We start from the raw sequence: 20088 nt of genomic DNA on the forward strand, positions 1-20088 counted from the left end.
GTGCCATCCAGGAGGTGAGATGAGGGAAGATGGCGGCCCCTGGCTGTCGGAGCCCACAAGGAGGGACAGTGGCTCTCTACTGACTGCAGACCAGCTAACCAACCTGGGCACTCCACTCCGCCCTCACAGTCCGTCGCCTCTCGCCCGCCCATCCACCATCCAATCCACCCCATCCACCCCCTGCGCCATATTCCCTCACCCCCGCTCAGGGTCGGTGTCGGCGGTGCCCACGCCCGAGGCACTGGCATCATACCTCCACTGCGACAGCCCTCTCACAGATCCATTCCCGATGTCGGCGGCTCGGGCAGCTCGGCTCCACGGGCGCACGTCCACCCCGCCCATCACTCCGCCCTCGAAGAGGCGGCACCGACTGAAGCCCCCCTGCACCCCTCCGCCTCCGTCCCGCAAAGTGCTGCATCTGCTGCCCAACATCACCCTGACGCGTAGCAAAAGCCACGAGTCCCAGCTGGGCAACCGCATCGAGGACCCACCCACCAACAAGTATGTGCTCAGGAGGCTGTCGCAGAACTCGCCTTCTCATCTCATCTGTTCTTTAACTCCACTACGCAGACTGGGTTATCCATTACAGCCGGCTTGAATGTCTCAATCAGTATTAAAACTTCAATTCCTTTGTTCTAATAACTAATCCAGTGTATATATATTTAATCTAAGGCTCCATTGACCTTAATACACACGTCCTGCTTGGATCTAAACAATTTTAAAAACTGTTAGCTTTCTCGTTTAGCAGATTATTCCGGTGCTGCCACTTATCACGAGTAGATGAGGGGAGCATTCCATCAATGCTCAGTGACGTACAGAACGTTTGTGTAACGGTTAGCCAGTCAAACTGATTCAGGATTTCACTGATGCACACAGATTGAATTGACAAGGATTATCAATTGCGCATCAAACTGGCAAAACATGATCTAGTATTTATGAGGGCTGCAACCAATTATTATTGTCATTATCAATTAATCTGCAGATTAGTTTTTACTAATAATGGGGAAATTGGAACGAGCACTATTCAGTCGTTTTGAAATTTTCACATACGGATCCCACCATTTACTGCCATTAGTGAGAAAGAAAAGCAGCAAATTTTTACATTTAAGATGCTGGAACCAGCAAATGTTTGACATTTTTCCTCAAAAAGTGACTGAAAACAATTGATCAAATTTTTGATGAATTAATCAAAGGGAATCTAAAACGTCAACTAATATTCTCTTATTCGATTAATTGACCAATCGTTGCAGTTCTAGTTCAGACTTTAGATTTGAGTTCATAAGCTTTATAAATTGTGTTATTCAGAACTGTATACACGATCAATTGTATAACCTATAAATCACTGAGATGAATATTCATCTATACAAGGCCAAACTTGGGCAGGTAAAGGTGCAATATGTAACACTTGCCCATCTCTGAGATTCGTACTCCAAACAAATACGGTGCAGCATTTAAACGGATGAACTGCTAACTGTAGCCGTCATAGCTCGTTAGCTCAGTTAGCAGCTAGCTGTATGGACTGCTGAATCAGAGCGGTATTAGGAGACAGGACGGGCCAGGCCGGGGCGAGTTGGTCAGCATGCTTAACTTCAGCAGATATCTCGGCCACACAAAATATCTTTCACATAACGTCTTATTTCCTCACGTTCTGTTGATAATTGTAGTTGATGGTTTTTCAACTACAAGTCTTGCATAAATAAAATGTCCACACACACACACACACACACGGGTTTTTCTGAAATTCCAATGAATATCAGTAGTGGGTGCTGTAGCCCATCTAAAAAGAAGCATGATCATGGTGGTGTCACAGTCAGTGTGTCACTGCTGTAGCCTCATTTTCTCTCATCACCTGCTGATGAGAACAGTCGCCGGTGCAGTTTTCAGGACAGAAGCCGAACTTTTTTTCCCTCATCGCATGCGTTCTCTCTCCCTCTTTCACATCCTTTCACATCCTGTTGCTCCTTTGCTCTGACTGTGCGTGTCTGTCTATCTGTGTGTGTGTGTGTGTGTGTGTGTCGAGCTAATCTCCGCACAGATTCCCAGAGATTATGACTCATGTCAAAACAGGAAGTATTTCCTAGGACTAATGCTCGGAGGTGGCAAGACACACAATCTCTCTCTCTCCCTCTCTCTCTCTCTCTCTCTCTCTCTCTCCCCCCCCCCATTTCCCCCCTCGCTCCCTCTATTGTGATTGGATGCACATACACAAACAAGCCACATGTTTATCTATAATATCCTGTCTGTTTATGGAAAGCTTTACTGAGGAGGGGCGGCAGACTGGCAAAGGCAGAAGTAAATAAGGCTGACATAGATCCAGTGCATCTAACACACGCGCACACACACACACACACACACACACACACACACACACACACACACACACACAGAGACATACACACAGACAACCCTGCTAGTTTGTCTTGGCTTTTTACAAACTGTACAGTAAAACAGGTCGGAGCTCTCATAACTGGTCAGAGTCAACACATGAATTCATTTTTCTAGCTAGGATTGCTCACGTGCGTATGTGCATGTGTGCGTACAAACCAGAGAATTGGCACTACTCGCTCCTTGTGACATTAGTCTGGGTGTTAAGGATGTCACCCTGCCGATCCTGTGCCAACGCTATTTACGTACTGCCAACGTGCGTCTCTCTCTCTCTCTCTCTCTGGCTCTGACATAACCTCCCCCGTTGCAGTTTGGTGTTCAAGCCGTCCCGCTTGCGGTATCCCAGTCTAGCTTTTGCCCTGGTCCTGACTGCTTTTTTCGTCCTCTGCAGGTGTGTTAAAAAGAATAAGTTGCTCCTGAATATGCAAGTCAACGGGAATGGATGCGAGGACTCGCCTTCCCGTTACCCTGTCATGCCTGCGCGCACCCCTGGAGTCGCCCCAGCTGCCACCACAGCATCTTACACCCTGCCTGGCACGCCCACCCTGCTGGAAGAGCACAGCACCATCAAGAGTGAGTCGCGGGTGCATTTTTTATTTTGCTGATTTAGTAAATTTTTAAATTAGTAGATTTGTCACACAACTTGTACTTGTCTGTTATTCAATATGATCTGTCCAAGAATGGATTTCTAGACCGATGCAGCAGGTTGTTTGTGGAAAATGGTTTTTACTTCATATGTATTCGTGTGCAAGCTCGTGTGTTTGTGTTTTGCGCTCGACTGTGACGGTAACATCGCCGCAATCCTTTCACTGTAAGGGGATCACATCCCAAATGTGGTTCCACCGTGTTCTAGTGACAACATCCAAACTGTTAAATCCTCAGTTCTTTATGTGATTAACCACCTAATGAGATATCAGTCTTTTCTCGTCATATCCCAATGATCTCTTTCTCCTTGGCTTCCCTTTTCTTCTGTCTCTCTCTCTTCCCTGGCCAGATAACGTAGCGGCGCATCGCAACTCCCCACAAGCAGTGAGGAGGGACATAGGCCTAGCAGTCACACACAGGTAAGATCTTTCTTTCACACACAATGTGTTCTGCCCTGTTTATAATGAGGCAAACGAGCTAGATGTGTTGGTAATGAAATATAAAAAGTATCTGTAACTTAAAGGTGCAACATGTAAGAATTTTGGTTGAAGGAGTTCTCGACATTACGACTTTCTGTATTGTCTTTGAGAGCATGTTTAGCATGCTAGCTAGCTAAGTAGCCCCTGCCTACTCCAGTTCAACACTTCCCTGGTGCTCCAAGCTCCCAGTCTAGTTGGCTAACTGAGCCAGCTAGCTAACAGCAGTCACAGTTAGCAGCGGATAGCAGTCACTGTGTTTGTTTTGAGCATAAATTGAATTCTCTCCTATTGCTCCTTTTTAAGAGCGACCTAGTACTGTATTTGTGACGCCATTTCTTGGGTTCATGAAGGTTTTCCACCAAGTCCTGGCTGTCCCAGACGTGTCAGGTGTGCCAGAAGAACATGATGTTTGGGGTGAAGTGCAAACACTGTCGGTGAGTTGAGCACTTTTTATTTAGAAGGGTGCGTCACTCACTTTATTGACTGAAACAGGAGAAAGCCTCAACAGTGATCAGTCTTTGCCTGATATGCTGCCTTTCTGTTTTTTGTGCAGGTTAAAGTGCCACAACAAATGCACAAAGGAAGCCCCATCCTGCAGAATCTCCTTTCTACCAAGTGAGCTTCGTTTTAATCCTCAGGCTGTGGCTGATGGACACACGCCGTACGTTTTGCATATTCATCGTGACATTTTACTATTTTCTCTCCCAGTCGCCAAAATTCGGAGGACCGAGTCTGTTCCGTCCGATATAAACAACCCCGTGGACCGGCCGGCAGAAGCACCGCAGTTTGGCACACTACCGAAGGCCATTACAAAAAAGGTAAAGGTGCATTACAACGCCGAGTATCAACAGTTTAAACAGTTGTAAGTCATTACATCTTGATATAAACTATGTAAATCCCTAAAGCCAAAGAGTTCGGTTGGAGTGTTTGTATATATGAAAATTAAGACCACATTTGTCTTAATCCTCCATTGGTTCCTGTTGCACAGATGACCTCTTGCTGATCCTCTTCTCTTTTGGAACAGACAAATAATAAGTCTGCGACCATCCGTCAGATTTCAGTCTTTTTACCGTCTGGAAAACAAAAAAACTACTGATGTTCTCCAGATTTCATGCCATCAAACGATCCTTTTTTTTTTTTTTCCTGCCAAAACATAATCCAGCAGTTTTCCCACGTTGCTCATTGGCTGCTACAATGTGAAGTGAAACCAAAACAAGTTGCAGAATCAGCGGGAGTCATCTTGAATATAATGCAGTGCGACTGTTATCGATGAACTCTGATCCGTGTTTGCCTGCGTCCGTCACCCACCCCACCAGGATCACCCTCCAGTGCTAAACCAGCTGGACTCCAGCAGCAATCCGTCCTCCACCACCTCGTCCACGCCTTCCTCCCCCGCACCCTTCCAGCAGAGCAACCCCCCCAGCGCCACTCCGCCACCCAACCCCTCGCCCAAAGGCCATCGGGACAGCCGCTTCAACTTCCCAGGTAAGAGGAAACACACCAGGTGGAAATACACCAGAAACCAGACCCATATACAAAATACAGATTCTGTTCCCTGGATCACTTTTTCAGTAGCACACTCCACAAACACTCTTCTCTTCCCTCCTCGCTCCGTATACGACATTAACACTGAACAATAACTGCTCTTTTTTTTTTTTTTTTACAACATCTGTTAATCCAAAGCTTCTCTAACCTGATGTCTCTCTCCCCTGCCATCCTTGTCGGTCTTTCCCTCTCTTTTCTTTTTTTTTTAATCGCTAAAAGCTGCCTGTTACTTTCAGCATAGACAGCAGTTTATCTTCCCCGGTGAGTTGACGGCTGCAAAGCGTCGCGCTGCATTGTTCTTCTCCCACTTCTGTAAACCTTCGATTCACTGCCGCGCTCTCTGTCATCTGCATGTTTGCTTTAAGGGTTGGGGCAGTTAACTGTAGTTGTGTCTCGCTGTGTGCTAGCACAAGGATTGCATGTTGACAGGCTTTTGACACCATCTGGTGGTGGTAGTGTGAAATTGCATGAGCAGTCTTGTGTATGTGTGTTGGGCTGCGAGGGGTTCCATAAAGGGAGGAAATGCAGGAAAAATTGGATTTTTGTTTGCGTCATTCCTCCAAAAAACACCTTCATTTTCCCCTACAGATGTTTCCAGTCCTGCACATTTGCACCCGGATGTCCTCCAAGACACTGTGTAAGACATTCATATCAAAAAAATAATATTGAATATTAATTACGTGGTTTTGCCTGGTGTTTACCCTTCCGATATCAATTCTCTGTATCGCAGCACTGAGATAGAGCAGACGGACGACATACATGCTGAGTTGGTCGAGGATGAAGATGAAGAGGTAATGTTTTCAACATAAGAAATTCATTTATTATATTTTTTTTCAAGCAAGCTTGTATAATTAAATGTAGTTTGTAGTTACTTTAGGCTAATCAGAAATTATACAATGGAATAAATCATGAAAATAAAACTGGTGGTGCGACCGCAGAGACACTAAAAGTGATTAGGATAAAACATTTCTCACCCTGAACTTTCCCCCAATTGATTACTTATATTAAGACATTCTTTTTGTATAAAAAAGTATATGTTTATATATGAAAATGATGCTTGTCTAGGTAAAATGCACAAATATGCATTAATCTTCAGAACAAAAATCTGAACATTGGATCTATAAATCAAGACCGAGACGTCATTTGTATCACAGTTTCAGTATTACCCAGATTGCTCGGACATGAGGATAAGAAACATCGCATGTACAGCAGTCACAGTTACCAAGAGTTATATCACAGTATCATAATACTGCACAGTTCCCTCAAGTTATACTCTTAAAACAAGTCAGTGCCGGTATGAAACTAAAGTTTAATCATAGTTCGTCTCAGGTCGGACCTCCTACACAGAGCCACAAAAAAAAACAACTGAGGGAATTTTGGATATCTTTTTCATCACTCCATAAATCAGAAAATAATGTCAACACCCATTAGAAGAAAAATGTTGAGTGAATCATTGTTTCAGTTTCTTTCCAAGAGGCTCCTTCAGTTCTAACTCAGAACAGCGTTGTAAGTGTGGAGAGAACTCAGTCCAGCATTACAGCTTATCACCCAAACAGCTTAACTACCATTCACACCTGGGCTCACCTGGGCTCACCTGGGCTCACCTGGGCTCACCTGGGCTTAGCAACGCCCATAAAGGCCGGTTGGACCGACAAGTGGCCCTAACGACTCTGAAACTCAGAGTTTACACGCGTCCTTAACGACTCTGTAAGAACGCTCCCACACAGAGTTTAAAACCCGGCCATGTCTCTCCAGTCAGGTAGAACTGAAGAAGCTTCTTGGATGAGAGGTGGAACGTCTTCAGGAAACGGAAACAAGTCCAGTCGCCTGCGATACAGCGTTTAGATTTAAAATGACCTGGATGACTGAGAACCTTCATCAACAGCCCCCCTCGGTTAGAAGTGAAGAGTTGAGTTCTGAAGTGGAGATTTCTGGCTGATGTTTCTTTAACTAACAGACATCATGTAAAACTTGATTTGCATACGTGAATTAAAACAAACACCTAAATGTGTATTTTGATTTCCACCAGTTCTAAAACAACCCGTGTTATTGAAACCCCAAATCTCAAAACTGATCAGTGCATGAAAAATAGTGTTTTCACCTTTAGCGTCTCCCCTAAAATAACATTTTTACCGTCAGCGGTTGTTTAGAGTCACATTTCTAAAAATGTATCCCGCATCACAATGTGTTCAATTTGTGGAAACTGATATTTCCATCCATCACAGGAAAACACAGGGATGTCAGAAGCAATAAATATGAGTCGATGCATCCGTCCCAGCGCCCGGCAGGATCTGAGTAATAATGAGCGTAAACAACCTCTGGAAGGAAGCACTAGACCTGTGACACAGGAATGCAGATGGCCTGTTAACCTGAGACAAACATGAAAACGGTGGCGGGGGGAACATGGCGATAGTTACGGCACCAAAAATGAGTTTTGAAAATCGGCTGTCAGAGCGGGGGGGGGGGGACGTGGGTCAAAGTAATTTCACTGAAAACGGTGTTGGACTTTGAAGATTGAAAGGGCAGAAGATCTGTTCGATTAATTCAGTTACAGCAGGTCACTTTTTAAAAGGAGAAATGTAACATGATGATATCAGTTTTTCACAATATCAGGTATCTTGTTAATAATTTCAGCGAGACGTTCGCTCCTCTGACAGTTATTTTTCTGTTTTTTGGGACCCGGTTGACTTGTTTTGCCAGTGATTTTATTAATTTATCCCAGAGAGCCTCGCTGACACGAAAATATCACTACAATTTACAACTGAGACTGCAACACAAAAGCTGGAGACACAGAAAAAATAAAACCTTAACCTTAAACCTTTAATAATAAAAAAAAGTCCAACGCTTGCTCACATTTACAGATTCTATTGAGGAGCATTGGGTAGACTCGCTTCCTCTCGCTCATGCGCGGCGGATTAACGATGCTGTGCCCTTGCAGGAAGGCGAGGAGGAAATTGAGGTCGAAGATGAAGACCCCGAGGCGGAGGAGGAGAACGAAGACGACGAGGAGGAGAACGATGATGAAGGGGAAGAAGACGACGACGACGACGATGACGGGGAAGACATGAGGATGAACGTGGGCTCGGACGGAGAGGTCGACGAGCTGGACGACCTGCCCAGCTCTCGGGGAAACCAGTGGAAGGGCCCCATTTCCCGCAAGGCGAGCCAGACCAGCGTCTACCTGCAGGAGTGGGACATCCCGTTTGAGCAGCTGGACCTCGGGGAACTCATCGGAAAGGTGAGCCATCGGACCTAGACGTTTAGAAACGCATGTATTATATCCCGAAATGGCCCTTTTTAACTAAAGCTGACGTTTGTTCAGGGCCGCTGGGGCAAAGTGCACAAGGGCCGGTGGCACGGCGAGGTGGCCATCCGACTCCTCGAGATCGACGGGAACAATCAGGACCACCTGAAGCTCTTCAAAAAGGAAGTGATGAACTACAGACAGACCAGGCACGAGAATGTGGTCCTCTTCATGGGGGCCTGCATGGCTCCACCCCACCTAGCCATCATCACCAGGTGTGGGCAGGAATATCAAACACACCTCGAAAAATGGTTTTAAACCCAAAATCCATGTTTTTTAATCTTCGATTAAATCTTTGTTCTTCTCTCTCCCCACAGTTTCTGTAAAGGGAGGACACTGTATTCAGTTGTTAGAGACACTAAAAACACTTTGGATATTAATAAGACGAGACAAATCGCTCAGGAGATTGTAAAGGTAATTTTTTTTTTTCTTTTGTGAACATCTTAAACGTCAACATCCCCTTCTGATATAACAACAACGCTTCACGGACCGTCTCTGTTTGTTTTTCCGACACAGGGAATGGGCTACCTGCACGCTAAAGGCATTGTTCACAAAGACTTGAAGTCGAAGAACGTTTTCCACGACACCAATAAAGTCGTGATCACAGACTTCGGGCTGTTTGGGATCTCCGGAGTTGTTCAGGAAGGGAGGTAAGAAACGCCACTCAAGAGGCCTTCAAAACACAAACCTCAGCTCAGAAGTGCTGTTCACACTGCTATTACCTGGAGAGGTCCGGTGATTTGTAATAATTGCTGAGGTCCACTGCGGCTCCAGTCCTGCAGGCATCTCCCCCTGTCAGCCAGTGTTCGGTGCAAAGACTGAAGTCTACAACTCTTATTTCATTTGTTACTGAAACATGTGTCCTCCCCCCCCCCTTTTTTTTTCCTTAGGCGCGAGAACAAACTAAAACTTCCACACGGCTGGATTTGTTATCTCGCACCAGAGATCGTGCGCAGGATGAGCCCGGGTAACAACGAGGACCGCCTCCCCTTCTCCACCTCAGCGGACGTGTACGCCTTTGGGTAAGTCCCGCACACTCACGCATCTTAGATTACTGAGGAAAAAAGGTCCCATATCTGTGGAAAGGGAGAATTCTTCAAACGAGCCAGACTTCGACATATGCGTTCAGTTTCGACAATGCAGAATCGTATTTTTCAGATATCCTTTACTGATGAGAAGAGGGTTCACTCATAGAGAAAAAACTGAACCCGAAAACACTGCCAAAGATCCTTGATTAATTTATCAGGGAAGACGGTTTGCTGACTTAACTTTGTAACAAACTGAATTTCTATCTTTTACCGTTTGTAGTTGAATCACCAAAGGTTGGTTAAACTTATTTTTGATGCATATTATTTGAACTTGTTGAATCCTAACCTGCAAAAAGCATCCAGGACAAACTCCACATCTCTTTTGTAAGATACCCCTTTTTTACAGAAGAATGTGAAAATGTAAACGACAGCTGTCAGGGCATAAAAGTCGACGTCTTAACAATAGCAAAGATGTCGATGCGGAATTTTTCTGTAGCCGAATCAAACCCCTAATCACAAACTATACAGTCGCCACTCTGAGAAATTACTGGTTGACAGTCAGGCTCAATCAGTCAGCTTGTTCATGTTTGCAAAGACACTGGCAGAGCTGATTCAAAGACCTACTGTTCTGTTACAGCGAGCGAAAAGAGCTTACTTTACCGTTTGACATAATAATCCTACTTTTGCCCCCCCCCCTTTTCAGCACCATTTGGTATGAACTTCAAGCTAGGGACTGGCCAATCACCAACCAGCATGTGGAAGCTACCATCTGGCAGGTGGGGAGCGGAGAGGGCATAAAGAAGGTCTTGGCGGAGATCAGCCTCGGCAAGGAGGTCACTGTGAGTTGAGACAAAAAGCGCGAGCGTGTCAGTCGTTCAGATGATAAGTGCATGTTCATTCTGCCAGCGATCAACCCATTGCTCTAATAGCGGTGCAGAGATATCATGAGCCGAGTACATTGACTCAAGGTTGGTTTGTGTTCTCAGGAGATCCTCTCTGCCTGCTGGGCGTACGACCTGAGAGAGAGGCCGACCTTCACCCAGCTGGCCGACATGCTGGAGAAGCTGCCCAAGCTGAACCGCAGGCTGTCTCACCCCGGACACTTCTGGAAGTCTGCAGAGTAGGTATCCAGACAGGGAAGGACCATGTGAAGACACTGGATATGTGAAAAACACAAAGAAAAAGCTCCCGTAGTTTTTGCTGTGTGTTTTCTGGTTCCCTGTGGTACAACGGCTCATAGTTTTCAGAGTATTTCAGAGGTTTAAAGAGTCTTATTTATAGTTAAGATTGATAAATGGATATTTGTTTGCTATGTTTTTAAAAATAAGTTGAATAGGTTTTGAATTAATTCATTTTTTTTGTTCTTTTTTATCATCGCACATGATCCGTATACATTCTGTCACTGCACCAAGGCACAGCTCGTCTCATGAAATGTGAACTTTGTTGTTTTAGATGTATGAATGTGAATTGTAAACTTTAATTTATTAACTGTCCAAAAAAAACAAAAACAATCCTGACTGGTTGTTGGACAGGAATGCTGCATTTTTTATTTTTTTTTGCAAACTTGTCACTGTCATCACAGAATTTAAAGGACATTGTGAGCGACATCACAGCCTGTCTCGCAGTCTGATTGGATTAAACACGGCAGGCAGGACAAGTTAAACAGCCTAACGAGACAGATGCGCGCTCATGTACTCATGAAATGGACTTGTATTCATTTCTGTCAAACAACAGTAATTTTGCCACTAACTGTGAGATCACGTTAAAAATCATTCCTTTGTTCTCGCCGTCATCGAGGTGTAGATACGAGACATTTTACGACATTCCATCTTAAATTTGAGGGGAACAAAGGAGACCTATTATGCTTCCTTTCCTTCAGTGTGTTCAGTGTTTAGGTTCAGGTGCTTGTAAAACATCTTAATAGTTAAAAACCGTACGGGAGCTCCCGTCTCCCACAAAAAACACTGCTCCTGAAACGCCTCATCGGCAGTCCCTCTTTTGACATCACTGCGTCACCATGTCAGATACTTATAATTTATAATATATACCTATATTCACGGTAGACAGTGAAGGGAGCTGGAAGCCAAAAACACAACAGAGCCTACCGGAGACACACGGCAAGCAGTTCTGGCTCAGGCATTCGTGAGCTGACCAATCAGAGCGGACTGGATGGTCGGGGGTGGGGCCTTTTTTAAAGAGACAGGAGTGTTTCAAACGGGGGGAGACACTGCCGCGGCACTACAGACACTAGAAAACTAGAAAAAAACAGTTTTGTAAGCCCTAAATTACAAACCTGGAAATTAGCATAATATGTCTCCTGTTGAATACGTACACAAAACCTAGAGTCTTTAAAATTTCTTGACCTAAAAAGCCATGACAAGAATATAAGTCTAAAAAAAAAGCATTTGAACTTACACCTCACACGCCATCTCATCGGTCTGTGGTAATCCTTCATCTTCTTTTCACCCAGATCAGCTTTTTCCACTACCTTCTGCCACGCAGCATCGCTATGTTTAATTTCACGACTTCATCGCAAACTTTGCTCTCACGCCATGTTTTTCCCCACTTTTATTTTTAACTCCTGATTCATGATTTGCTTTTTTTTTTTTTTTCGCAAAGTTCTGTCGCGTCTGATCCGAGGCCCCACGCGCAAGTCCCGATCACTCCCACGTGGTTGAAATCTAATTCTGTTTAGCTGGATGATGAGAAGAGACGGAAGCATGTTTTTCTTCAAAAGAGAAACATTTTCCACCAGGTCTGCTTGGTCATGAGATTATATAAAAAAAGAAAAAACGGATCTTAAAATAATGATTCGATTGACCTCGCACGTTTGCAAGCGAATGTCCTTTTAACTGATCTGAAGTGTGTGTGTGATATGCTGCTGCTTTTCTTCACTGTTACTCTCACTAACCGTCTAACGTTTGTGTTTTTCCTTTGCTCTCTCTTTTTTCCCCTTTTTCTCTTTTTTTTTTTTTTTTTTTCTTCTCTAATCTAGGTTGTAGCAGTCGCTCTGAAAACATAAGCAATGCAAAACAAAGCCTGGGTCTGCCTTGCATGCTCCTGTATCCTTAACTCTTACAGGATTGATCAAAGCATTGCCGCTGCCTGAAACAAGACACTGCTTCCACTAATCCACAGTCTGATCTTCCATGTCTAACCGTTTTCTTGTCGGAATGGGGGTGGGGATGGTGGAAGAGAGGGGACCGGTGGAGCGAGGCGAGGAGGGGGGGAAGACGGCGCACCTGTCGTCCTCCACGCTCTCCCCCTCCCTCTCGTCTAATATCTTTGCCTCCCTCTCTCGGTTCTGTTCCGTAACGTCGTTCGGGGGGACTCCGCGGAGGCTTGCGAAAATAACCGGCTTGTGCTGAGACTGCCCGGCGTGCTGTTGGTCCGTGCCCGCTGACGGCTGTGTGCCCCGTCCTCGGCCCCTCCATCCACCGGCCGCCTCCCGCTCACCTTCTCTGTGCTGCTGTAACGTGGTCGCTCTCGCCCGGGCTCCTACCACTCTTTCTCTCTCGAAAAAAACACACACACACACAAAGAAACACACACTGCTGGACATAAAAATGGGACCCTTACGACCAAAACGGACCACTTCATTTATCTATGTTCGCCCCCGAGGGGTTGACACACGTCTGACAGGCTGCTTGAGTGATGTTCTCGAAACCACCTGCCTCTCCTCTCCTCCCTCGCTCCTCTCTCTCAGTTTTTAATGTTTGTGCGACGGCATGTGCTGAGATGGTCACCAGCCCATGTCTCGACACAATATGCACTTTGTCAACAACGGAGGGGGGGGGGGGAAATAATCATGAACTCTTTCTTTTTTTATTATTATTTTTTTTTTTTTTGTTGATGTTGTTTAGTTTGGTTTTTTGAATAGTCATATTTGCAGTGTTTTTTCAAAATATTTTTCTTCGGGAGGCTTGGACAGTGTGAAGTGCTCACTTTGTGTGTTGTCTTTGTTGGAGTATAACCCCGGTAAATTCACTGTTTCATTGGATCGCATTTGGGAAAAAAAGCAGGGCACTGATGAAGACCTTCTGTATGGGGATAGAAATTAAAAAAAAAAAAAAGAAACAGGCGGAAATATTCCCCTCATCGTTCAACAATCTGCGTGGGAATTGGAATGATGCTGGCTGTTTATGATTCAAGATTATTTTTTGATTTTTTTTTTTTTTTTAAATAGCAATGTCCATCCATTGAAGTGTTAAGTGCACCTTATAAAGAATATGAGTTATTAAGAAAGATCCTCCTCTCGAGAAGCGATTTCAATTGTCTGCGCAGAAAAGAAAAAGAAAGAAGGAAAAAAAAACAGAAATCAGGAACCTGGCGCAAAAGTGTCCTATATCTTCCTAAAACATTACCTCTTGTGCGCGCTTGTGTATACTGTTTGTGATTGCTGGCTTCAGTTGGCGTGCTTGTATTTATGTGTTTGTGTGTGCGTGTGTGTGCGCGTGTGTGTGTGTGCGTGCGCGTGCGACTGAGTTGAGCGTCCTGTGTTGGAACACGTGGGGTCGGTTTTTCTCGTGAAAAAGACTGCGGTTAAATGTCGTGTTGCAAAAATCCAATGGTATGTAATGTACATACATTATTTAATGTATAGCAAATGAAACCCGATTCTTCTAATATTTGTACAAACATTTTATATGTAAAAAAAGAAAAGGAGAAAAAAAAAAAAGGAAGACATCACGACATTTTTTGAATAGGTACTGCTATGGCTATTACAGATGTGTATATATATTTATATTTTTTTCATGTATAAAAAGACTGTAAAAACAAAACAAAAAAAACGCTGTACAATTTTTTTAGAATGGGCCAATACATGTTTTTTTATGTTATTGTAAAAATTCATATTTTTGTATTGCATGTGAACTACCATTCTGTACACGCAGTTTCTGTTTTCATCCATGGAAGACAATAAAATGAGGCTTGTCATGTAACAATAACGTGGGCGCTCTTATTTCCCTGTTGTGCTGCGGCGGCGGCGGCCTTCTGGCAGTAGAAGGCTATGAATGATTTAGTTTATTTTTTTTCTCGTCTCATTTTCCAATACAGGCTTAGACGGTGCATTCCAGTTCCAGATGTTGGATTTTTGAATATGTGCACTGGCTGCATGCGTTGTACAAAGAAAATAACAAATAGCGGCAGATAAAAAGAAGCAGGACTCGCACTGCAGAAGAGAAAGACGAGCATAAGAAATGTTAGAAATGCCTTAAGAAATTCAACTTTACTCAACTTGGGGTTTTAATAAGCCCACTTTGGTTCTGACACTTTCACGGTGAGTACTGCAGGTGGCAATTACCAAGCACCATATTTGAAGTTTCTTAGAAATGACCCCCCTATGACAACAATAATTACCTCAAAATTGATTTAAAAATTACCCCCAATGTTCCTTAATGATATTCTGCCGTTTCTAACAAGCAGCCAAGAAGTAGCTGGTAGTTTCTTTAGTACATTTCCAGGAAACTTCCAACTGATTTGCTGTTTAACTTCTGCCGATCGTACCATTTTTTAATTTCCAACCAATTTCTGTCTTAACTTCCTCTCAGCAGGCCACTGAGGCCCTCGTCCACACGTTCACGGTTGCTTCCAAAAATGGCCTTTCGTACATGTAGACGCCGTTCAGGGCGTCCAGAAATGATCTCTTTGGAAAACTCCAGCCAGGGTGAAGATATTTGGAAACTCACTTGTCACCGGCCTGCAGAATGTGTTATGGTATCGTAGTATTTGAGAGTGTAAATCTGCCTCCTGTTTACATTGCCCAGGGTACACGAACGGCGATGGGATATGCGTTTACTGAGGATGAAATTCACAGACCTGAAAAACATTAATCAGTCAAATATGTTATAATGCGATATATGGGAGGCATATAGATTCTACATTTTAATAATAAAGGTATGGCAGTTTATTTAGATGGCACTTTTCATGATACACAAAGAGACAAACACATTAAAAACATAGAAAAACACGGACAGAGATTAAAAGCAGTGCTTATTTCTGAGCAGGTAAGCCAGTGGGATCATTAGTGCAGCGGGTAGACGAGTGAAAATAGGCTTGTGTTCGTCTTGGGAAAATGAAAAAGCACCACTCTGGAATGTGTAGGAAGCAGAGCTCTTCTCACTCATCTGAGGGTTGATGCACATAACAGGCTTATGAGAGCACACTGGGCGGGTTTCACGTTCCCTAATGGTCCCACTTGAGGCGGTTAGCCCCGCAAACACAAACCGAAACAAAGAAACCGCTCTTTTCAAGGTCAACAATGAACCCTCGAGCTCATTTGAGCAGAAGGTTACGTCCTTGGAGCAGCTGCATGATGCTTGGTATCCCAGTCGGCCTCTAGGTGGCATCAAGAGCCAACAGAAAGTGATCACGGTCATCTTTTAGCCTTTGTGTTGTGAACTGTGGTGCTATAAAGTGGAATTCTGCCCATTTTAAATGAAGTTTGGTTAGATTTTTACCCCCCTTTTTTTGTGGTATGGTATTCTTTTCTCATGTGTGTGCTGTGCACAGAAAACCGGCTGTGAAAAAGTCATTTATCTGAATCGGCTTGAATCAGAACATCTAAAAATGAAGTCCTGGCTCCTGAATCTGGGAGCCACTCGGAGCTGTGTGCTCTTCAGCAGATCAGTGTGGACTCAGAATGACTTGTATGCCTTTTCTCACACTTCTGCTTATGCAGCTTTTCATGAAGGCTTTATCAAAAGTTTACAAAAGGAAGGCCTTGGGAGCTGTCAGTGGGATGATGGCTGCAGTCCTTGAAACCTGTTATCAGTAAGGATGCATCTGAAGTGTGCCTTTTTAAATAATGTAAAGTGATGAATAGACTTCTGTACACTGGTATCAATCCAGCGGGAAAAGAAAAGGACCTGTATCTCGTATCCCCCCTCCGCTGGCGGTGCACTGCAACCAAAAGCTCTTTGACTCCAACTGGTACCGGATCACGTGAGCAGCGTTTGGTGAGAGGAAACTGGGAGGTCGGACACAGAACGGCCTTTCTTCCCCGCCGCCTTGTAATCAAAGCGAATGACAATCAGTCGTTTGTTTTTTTTTCATGTTTCTTTGCCAAATTTCGGTGCCTGATGATTTGAAACATCTTTGTAGAATATGTGCGAAACAGGTGCCAGTGATTAGGATCGAGTCGCGTCACGTGATTCAAACTGAGAGATGATCATTGTTGCAAACGCCACATTTAAAGGGACGCTTGGCGTATGTGTTCACGGGAGGCCTGTCGTGAGTTTAAGATTGCGAACTCGCCGTCCTAAAATAGCGTTATGATTGAACACAGATCACAAATCCACAATCCAGCAGCATTTAACGATTTATAGAAATCGTCCGTAGGCTTGTGTGGGTGCTGGCTCAAGCGTGTGTGAGCTGACCAATCAGAGGAGACTGGGTATTCTTGAAGGCGAACCTTAAAGAGACAGGAGCTAAAACAGAGTGTTTCAGACAGAGCTGCAACACTGGACAGTATGAGAGAACTGATGTGCTTTTTGAGCATTACAAAATGTAAACCTCTTCTAGTAGTAACCCAAAGTAAAATTATGAACCTGAAAATAGAAAAAAATATGTCTTCTTTAATAGATCGCTACATACTGTACAGCTCGAGTTTCCTGTAACAACTAAATAAACTGGATGGATTTCAATCACCTACTCTGAAAAGCTTTTTGTAGTAGCAGTAACGTGGTGGGCGAGCGACAGAATTTTTGGACTGCACTACGCCTCTCGACAGAATCGTTGAAGTGCACGGGCTGTCATAAATTGTCAGAGATGATGGCCGTGCTGGAGACAAGGGGTCCGTGCCGGAGGAGTCCTCTGAACTCCCCGACACTCGGCCGGGCGCCTCCTGCCAAGCAAGTTCGTTCGTCAGAATTCGACCGGACACGATTTTAATTGGGATGGCTATCTCTAAATGACGCCATAACTTTCCCCGAGACTCACTGAAATGAGACCGGCGAAGTCATTGTGCTGTGAACGCGGACTCCTAGCTGCGGGGATTATCTGGGTGCCAAATCTAACGATAAGTGCCAGACTTTACTGTTACAAAGGGTCAAACTTTATGGATTCAGTTCAGTTCGACAGACTCCCGAGGACTCGACACGTGGCGAAGCAAAACCTAAAAGTCTGAAGTCTGAAAGGGATCAGCTACATTGATAATTTCAATCTGTTCTGGGGGCGTGGGCATCTTGTCGGGGGCAGATGGCCTCCACCCAAGCAGATCTGGAATTGATGCACTAATGGGCCTATTTTTTTTTTTTTGCAGCCAAAGACAAAACACTACAGCCTCAATGTCAGCATGTTGTCAACCAGCTTGAGGAGCAGTCTCCTAATCCCCTCTCGCCCTCGTGGGATTTACTGATAAAATGGAGGGGTTGGTTAACACCGACATTAAATTCCCCCCCCCCCAACAGTCGCATCCACGTCATCAGCCTCCACCCCAAACCCCGGCACATTCTGTAACACCAACCTTGCTGATAACAAAAACGACTAAAAGAGAGAATGGCTCTCTCTCCTGCCCAGGCGGACAAGGCAGATAAGAGCGGCAAGGTCACCTAAAAATTTGCCTCATCAGTCTCCACCCCCCTCCCCTCCCATCCCCTCCCCTCCCCACCTGCCTGCGTGGAGACATCTCTAACAAACTGAGGTTGGAGATTAAGGAACCCAATGTGATTGTTAATAGATGCCACTGAATTGACGGAACCGCATCTCAAATGACCGCCGCCGAAATCAACACCGAGATAATCGGCCCGGTATCAGCGCGGACAGAAGAGAAGACAGGGTGTTCGTCCCCCTCATGTTCCTCCTGAAAGACCTTCATTCACACGGAGGCCATTTTCCTCCCAACGTCACGCTCAGGACGGGATCGCTGAGATGACGTAATGCTGCTGCGGTTCAGGTTGCAGTTCATGTAAACATTAAGTTATTGACCTGTTTACCTCTTCACCCTTATTTACAGCTTCCCGACTGATCAGCAACCGAAAAGAAAATGAAGTCATCCGGAGTCCAAGATGTGTGTGGATATATCTGAATTAATTTGCGCCTTTCCTACTCGAATCGCGTCGAAACAGTGTCGTCCCAAACGGTAGCTAGAATGTAGCTGAATGCTAACACTAGCTGTTGTCTAATGAGAGCTAATCGGTTATCAAACCTGTTGTTCCACAATGAAATTCGGTCCGATGTCCCTCCTGATTAAACTATCCGTCGTCTTGACGGTTGCAAATAAATCAGGAAGCGGTCAAATGGTAACGATTTGTCGGATTGCCCGCGTTTATATGATTTGCACCCCTCCTCGTGTCGAGCTGCCATCTATTATACGTTGACCTTGCACTTATTGTTGGGGATTTTTAACATTTGTGTTGACTAACCTCCAGAACAACAAAAAGAACTGTGTTGTATTCTGGACATCCACTCTTTGACTTCCACACCCTCCCTTTGCTTGTGCCTCAGTAAGTTCAGTTCTAAAATTCCAATGTTATTGATCTCATTGTCCCCGCTATGGTGAAGGGAGTCTCTGGTAAGAAAATAATACAAGAGAGTGAAGGGCAGGGGAAGAAAAACAACTCTCCAGGTGCACTGTGACATCTAGTAGGAGAGACTTTATATTTATAGCTTTGAACTGAGAAATACGAGGAGTCCTCCTTCTTTGACATCACTGCCAGAAACAATAATCAGTGCTGACAGGCTGACAAACCCCTCCAGTGTCAGAAGCCCCTGAATACTTTCCAATGAGTTTGCCTCTATTTGCAGTGACACAATGGAGAACATTTTTTTTGACATGCTATCAGTTCCTCCATATCAGCATAGGGAACATATTGTACTTGCATCAACTTAAAATCAATTCAGATTGTATGAAACAATCGGCTCCTATCAGAGAAAGACCGTCGGAAGAAATTGTGCAACATCTGAAATCCCCCTCCTGCTACCGTGACATTCTACCTACTCAAAAGTAGCCAACACTTCACTCTCTCAGGTTATTTCCCACAGGCCCTGAAAGCTGGAGTTAATAAACCACTGTTAACTCACTAATGAACAATTACTGGCCCGTATAAAACTTCCTATTTTTAAGTATCATTGTGTTTTCTTTCGACAGCTTAGCACAATCTTGGCCCTTGAGAATTGTTTTTTATGTTTTCCATTTTCTGCCACACCACTGCACCATGACGGCTGTTAAGGTCTTAAACAGCATGCACTTTAGTCTACACGGGAAAGGTTTCAGTCTTGGTAGAATTTGACCTCTGCACTGCATTCAACATGGGCGACCACAATAGATTACTAGATATGCTAGAAAACTGGGTTTGTGGCACAGGGGTTCAACCGGTTCGAAATTCTTTGAAGAACGGGGAATGTCTTCATGGCTTTCGATAATTAAACATCTGAGCATAGAAAAATTACAGTTGGAGTTCCCCAAGGCTCCTTTCTCGGGCCTCTTCATCTCCCGCTTCATCACATGTTCCTGTGGTGCAGACTTTGAAAAACAATAAGATGTCCGGCCATCATTGTGTAGACCACACATAGAGGTATATAATTTACCAGACAAGCACTGAGTAAGCGCTTTAAAAAAACCAGTTTCCTCCAGTTAATGAAGACAAGACAGAATAATTGTCTTTTGACCAATAGAAGAAAAGGACTTAAGTCTCTATAGAGCTTTTTTCAGTCTACAACACTCGTCACTTTGACCTTTTTACGAACACATTCCTACACTGAT

The 20088-nt window shown here is 44.4% G+C and overlaps 1 protein-coding gene across 4 annotated transcripts in view; it reads left to right on the plus strand.

Annotated features, from left to right (window-relative positions):
* Nucleotides 1–14332, plus strand: part of ksr1a (kinase suppressor of ras 1a) — a 31864-nt gene extending 17532 nt beyond the window's left edge. The window contains exons 4-21 of one of the 4 annotated variants that reach the window (XM_030438289.1): nucleotides 12–501; nucleotides 2777–2958; nucleotides 3380–3449; nucleotides 3860–3943; nucleotides 4063–4124; nucleotides 4218–4327; nucleotides 4826–4994; nucleotides 5274–5315; nucleotides 5643–5691; nucleotides 5785–5845; nucleotides 7993–8292; nucleotides 8377–8573; nucleotides 8676–8772; nucleotides 8875–9008; nucleotides 9249–9380; nucleotides 10090–10225; nucleotides 10373–10506; nucleotides 12382–14332. In XM_030438289.1, the coding sequence (XP_030294149.1) occupies nucleotides 12–501; nucleotides 2777–2958; nucleotides 3380–3449; nucleotides 3860–3943; nucleotides 4063–4124; nucleotides 4218–4327; nucleotides 4826–4994; nucleotides 5274–5315; nucleotides 5643–5691; nucleotides 5785–5845; nucleotides 7993–8292; nucleotides 8377–8573; nucleotides 8676–8772; nucleotides 8875–9008; nucleotides 9249–9380; nucleotides 10090–10225; nucleotides 10373–10506; nucleotides 12382–12388 (2456 nt within the window). In that variant the 3' untranslated portion in view covers nucleotides 12389–14332. Of the gene's footprint in view, nucleotides 1–11; nucleotides 502–2776; nucleotides 2959–3379; nucleotides 3450–3859; nucleotides 3944–4062; nucleotides 4328–4825; nucleotides 4995–5273; nucleotides 5316–5642; nucleotides 5692–5784; nucleotides 5846–7992; nucleotides 8293–8376; nucleotides 8574–8675; nucleotides 8773–8874; nucleotides 9009–9248; nucleotides 9381–10089; nucleotides 10226–10372; nucleotides 12166–12381 lie in introns of those variants that run through there. The other 3 variants (XM_030438288.1, XM_030438291.1, XM_030438290.1) reach the window with 3 other exon arrangements.
* Nucleotides 14333–20088: the final 5756 nt, after the last annotated feature.

The sequence above is a fragment of the Sparus aurata genome, chromosome 13 (genome assembly GCF_900880675.1).
Source record: "Sparus aurata chromosome 13, fSpaAur1.1, whole genome shotgun sequence".
NCBI classification, from domain to species: domain Eukaryota; kingdom Metazoa; phylum Chordata; class Actinopteri; order Spariformes; family Sparidae; genus Sparus; species Sparus aurata.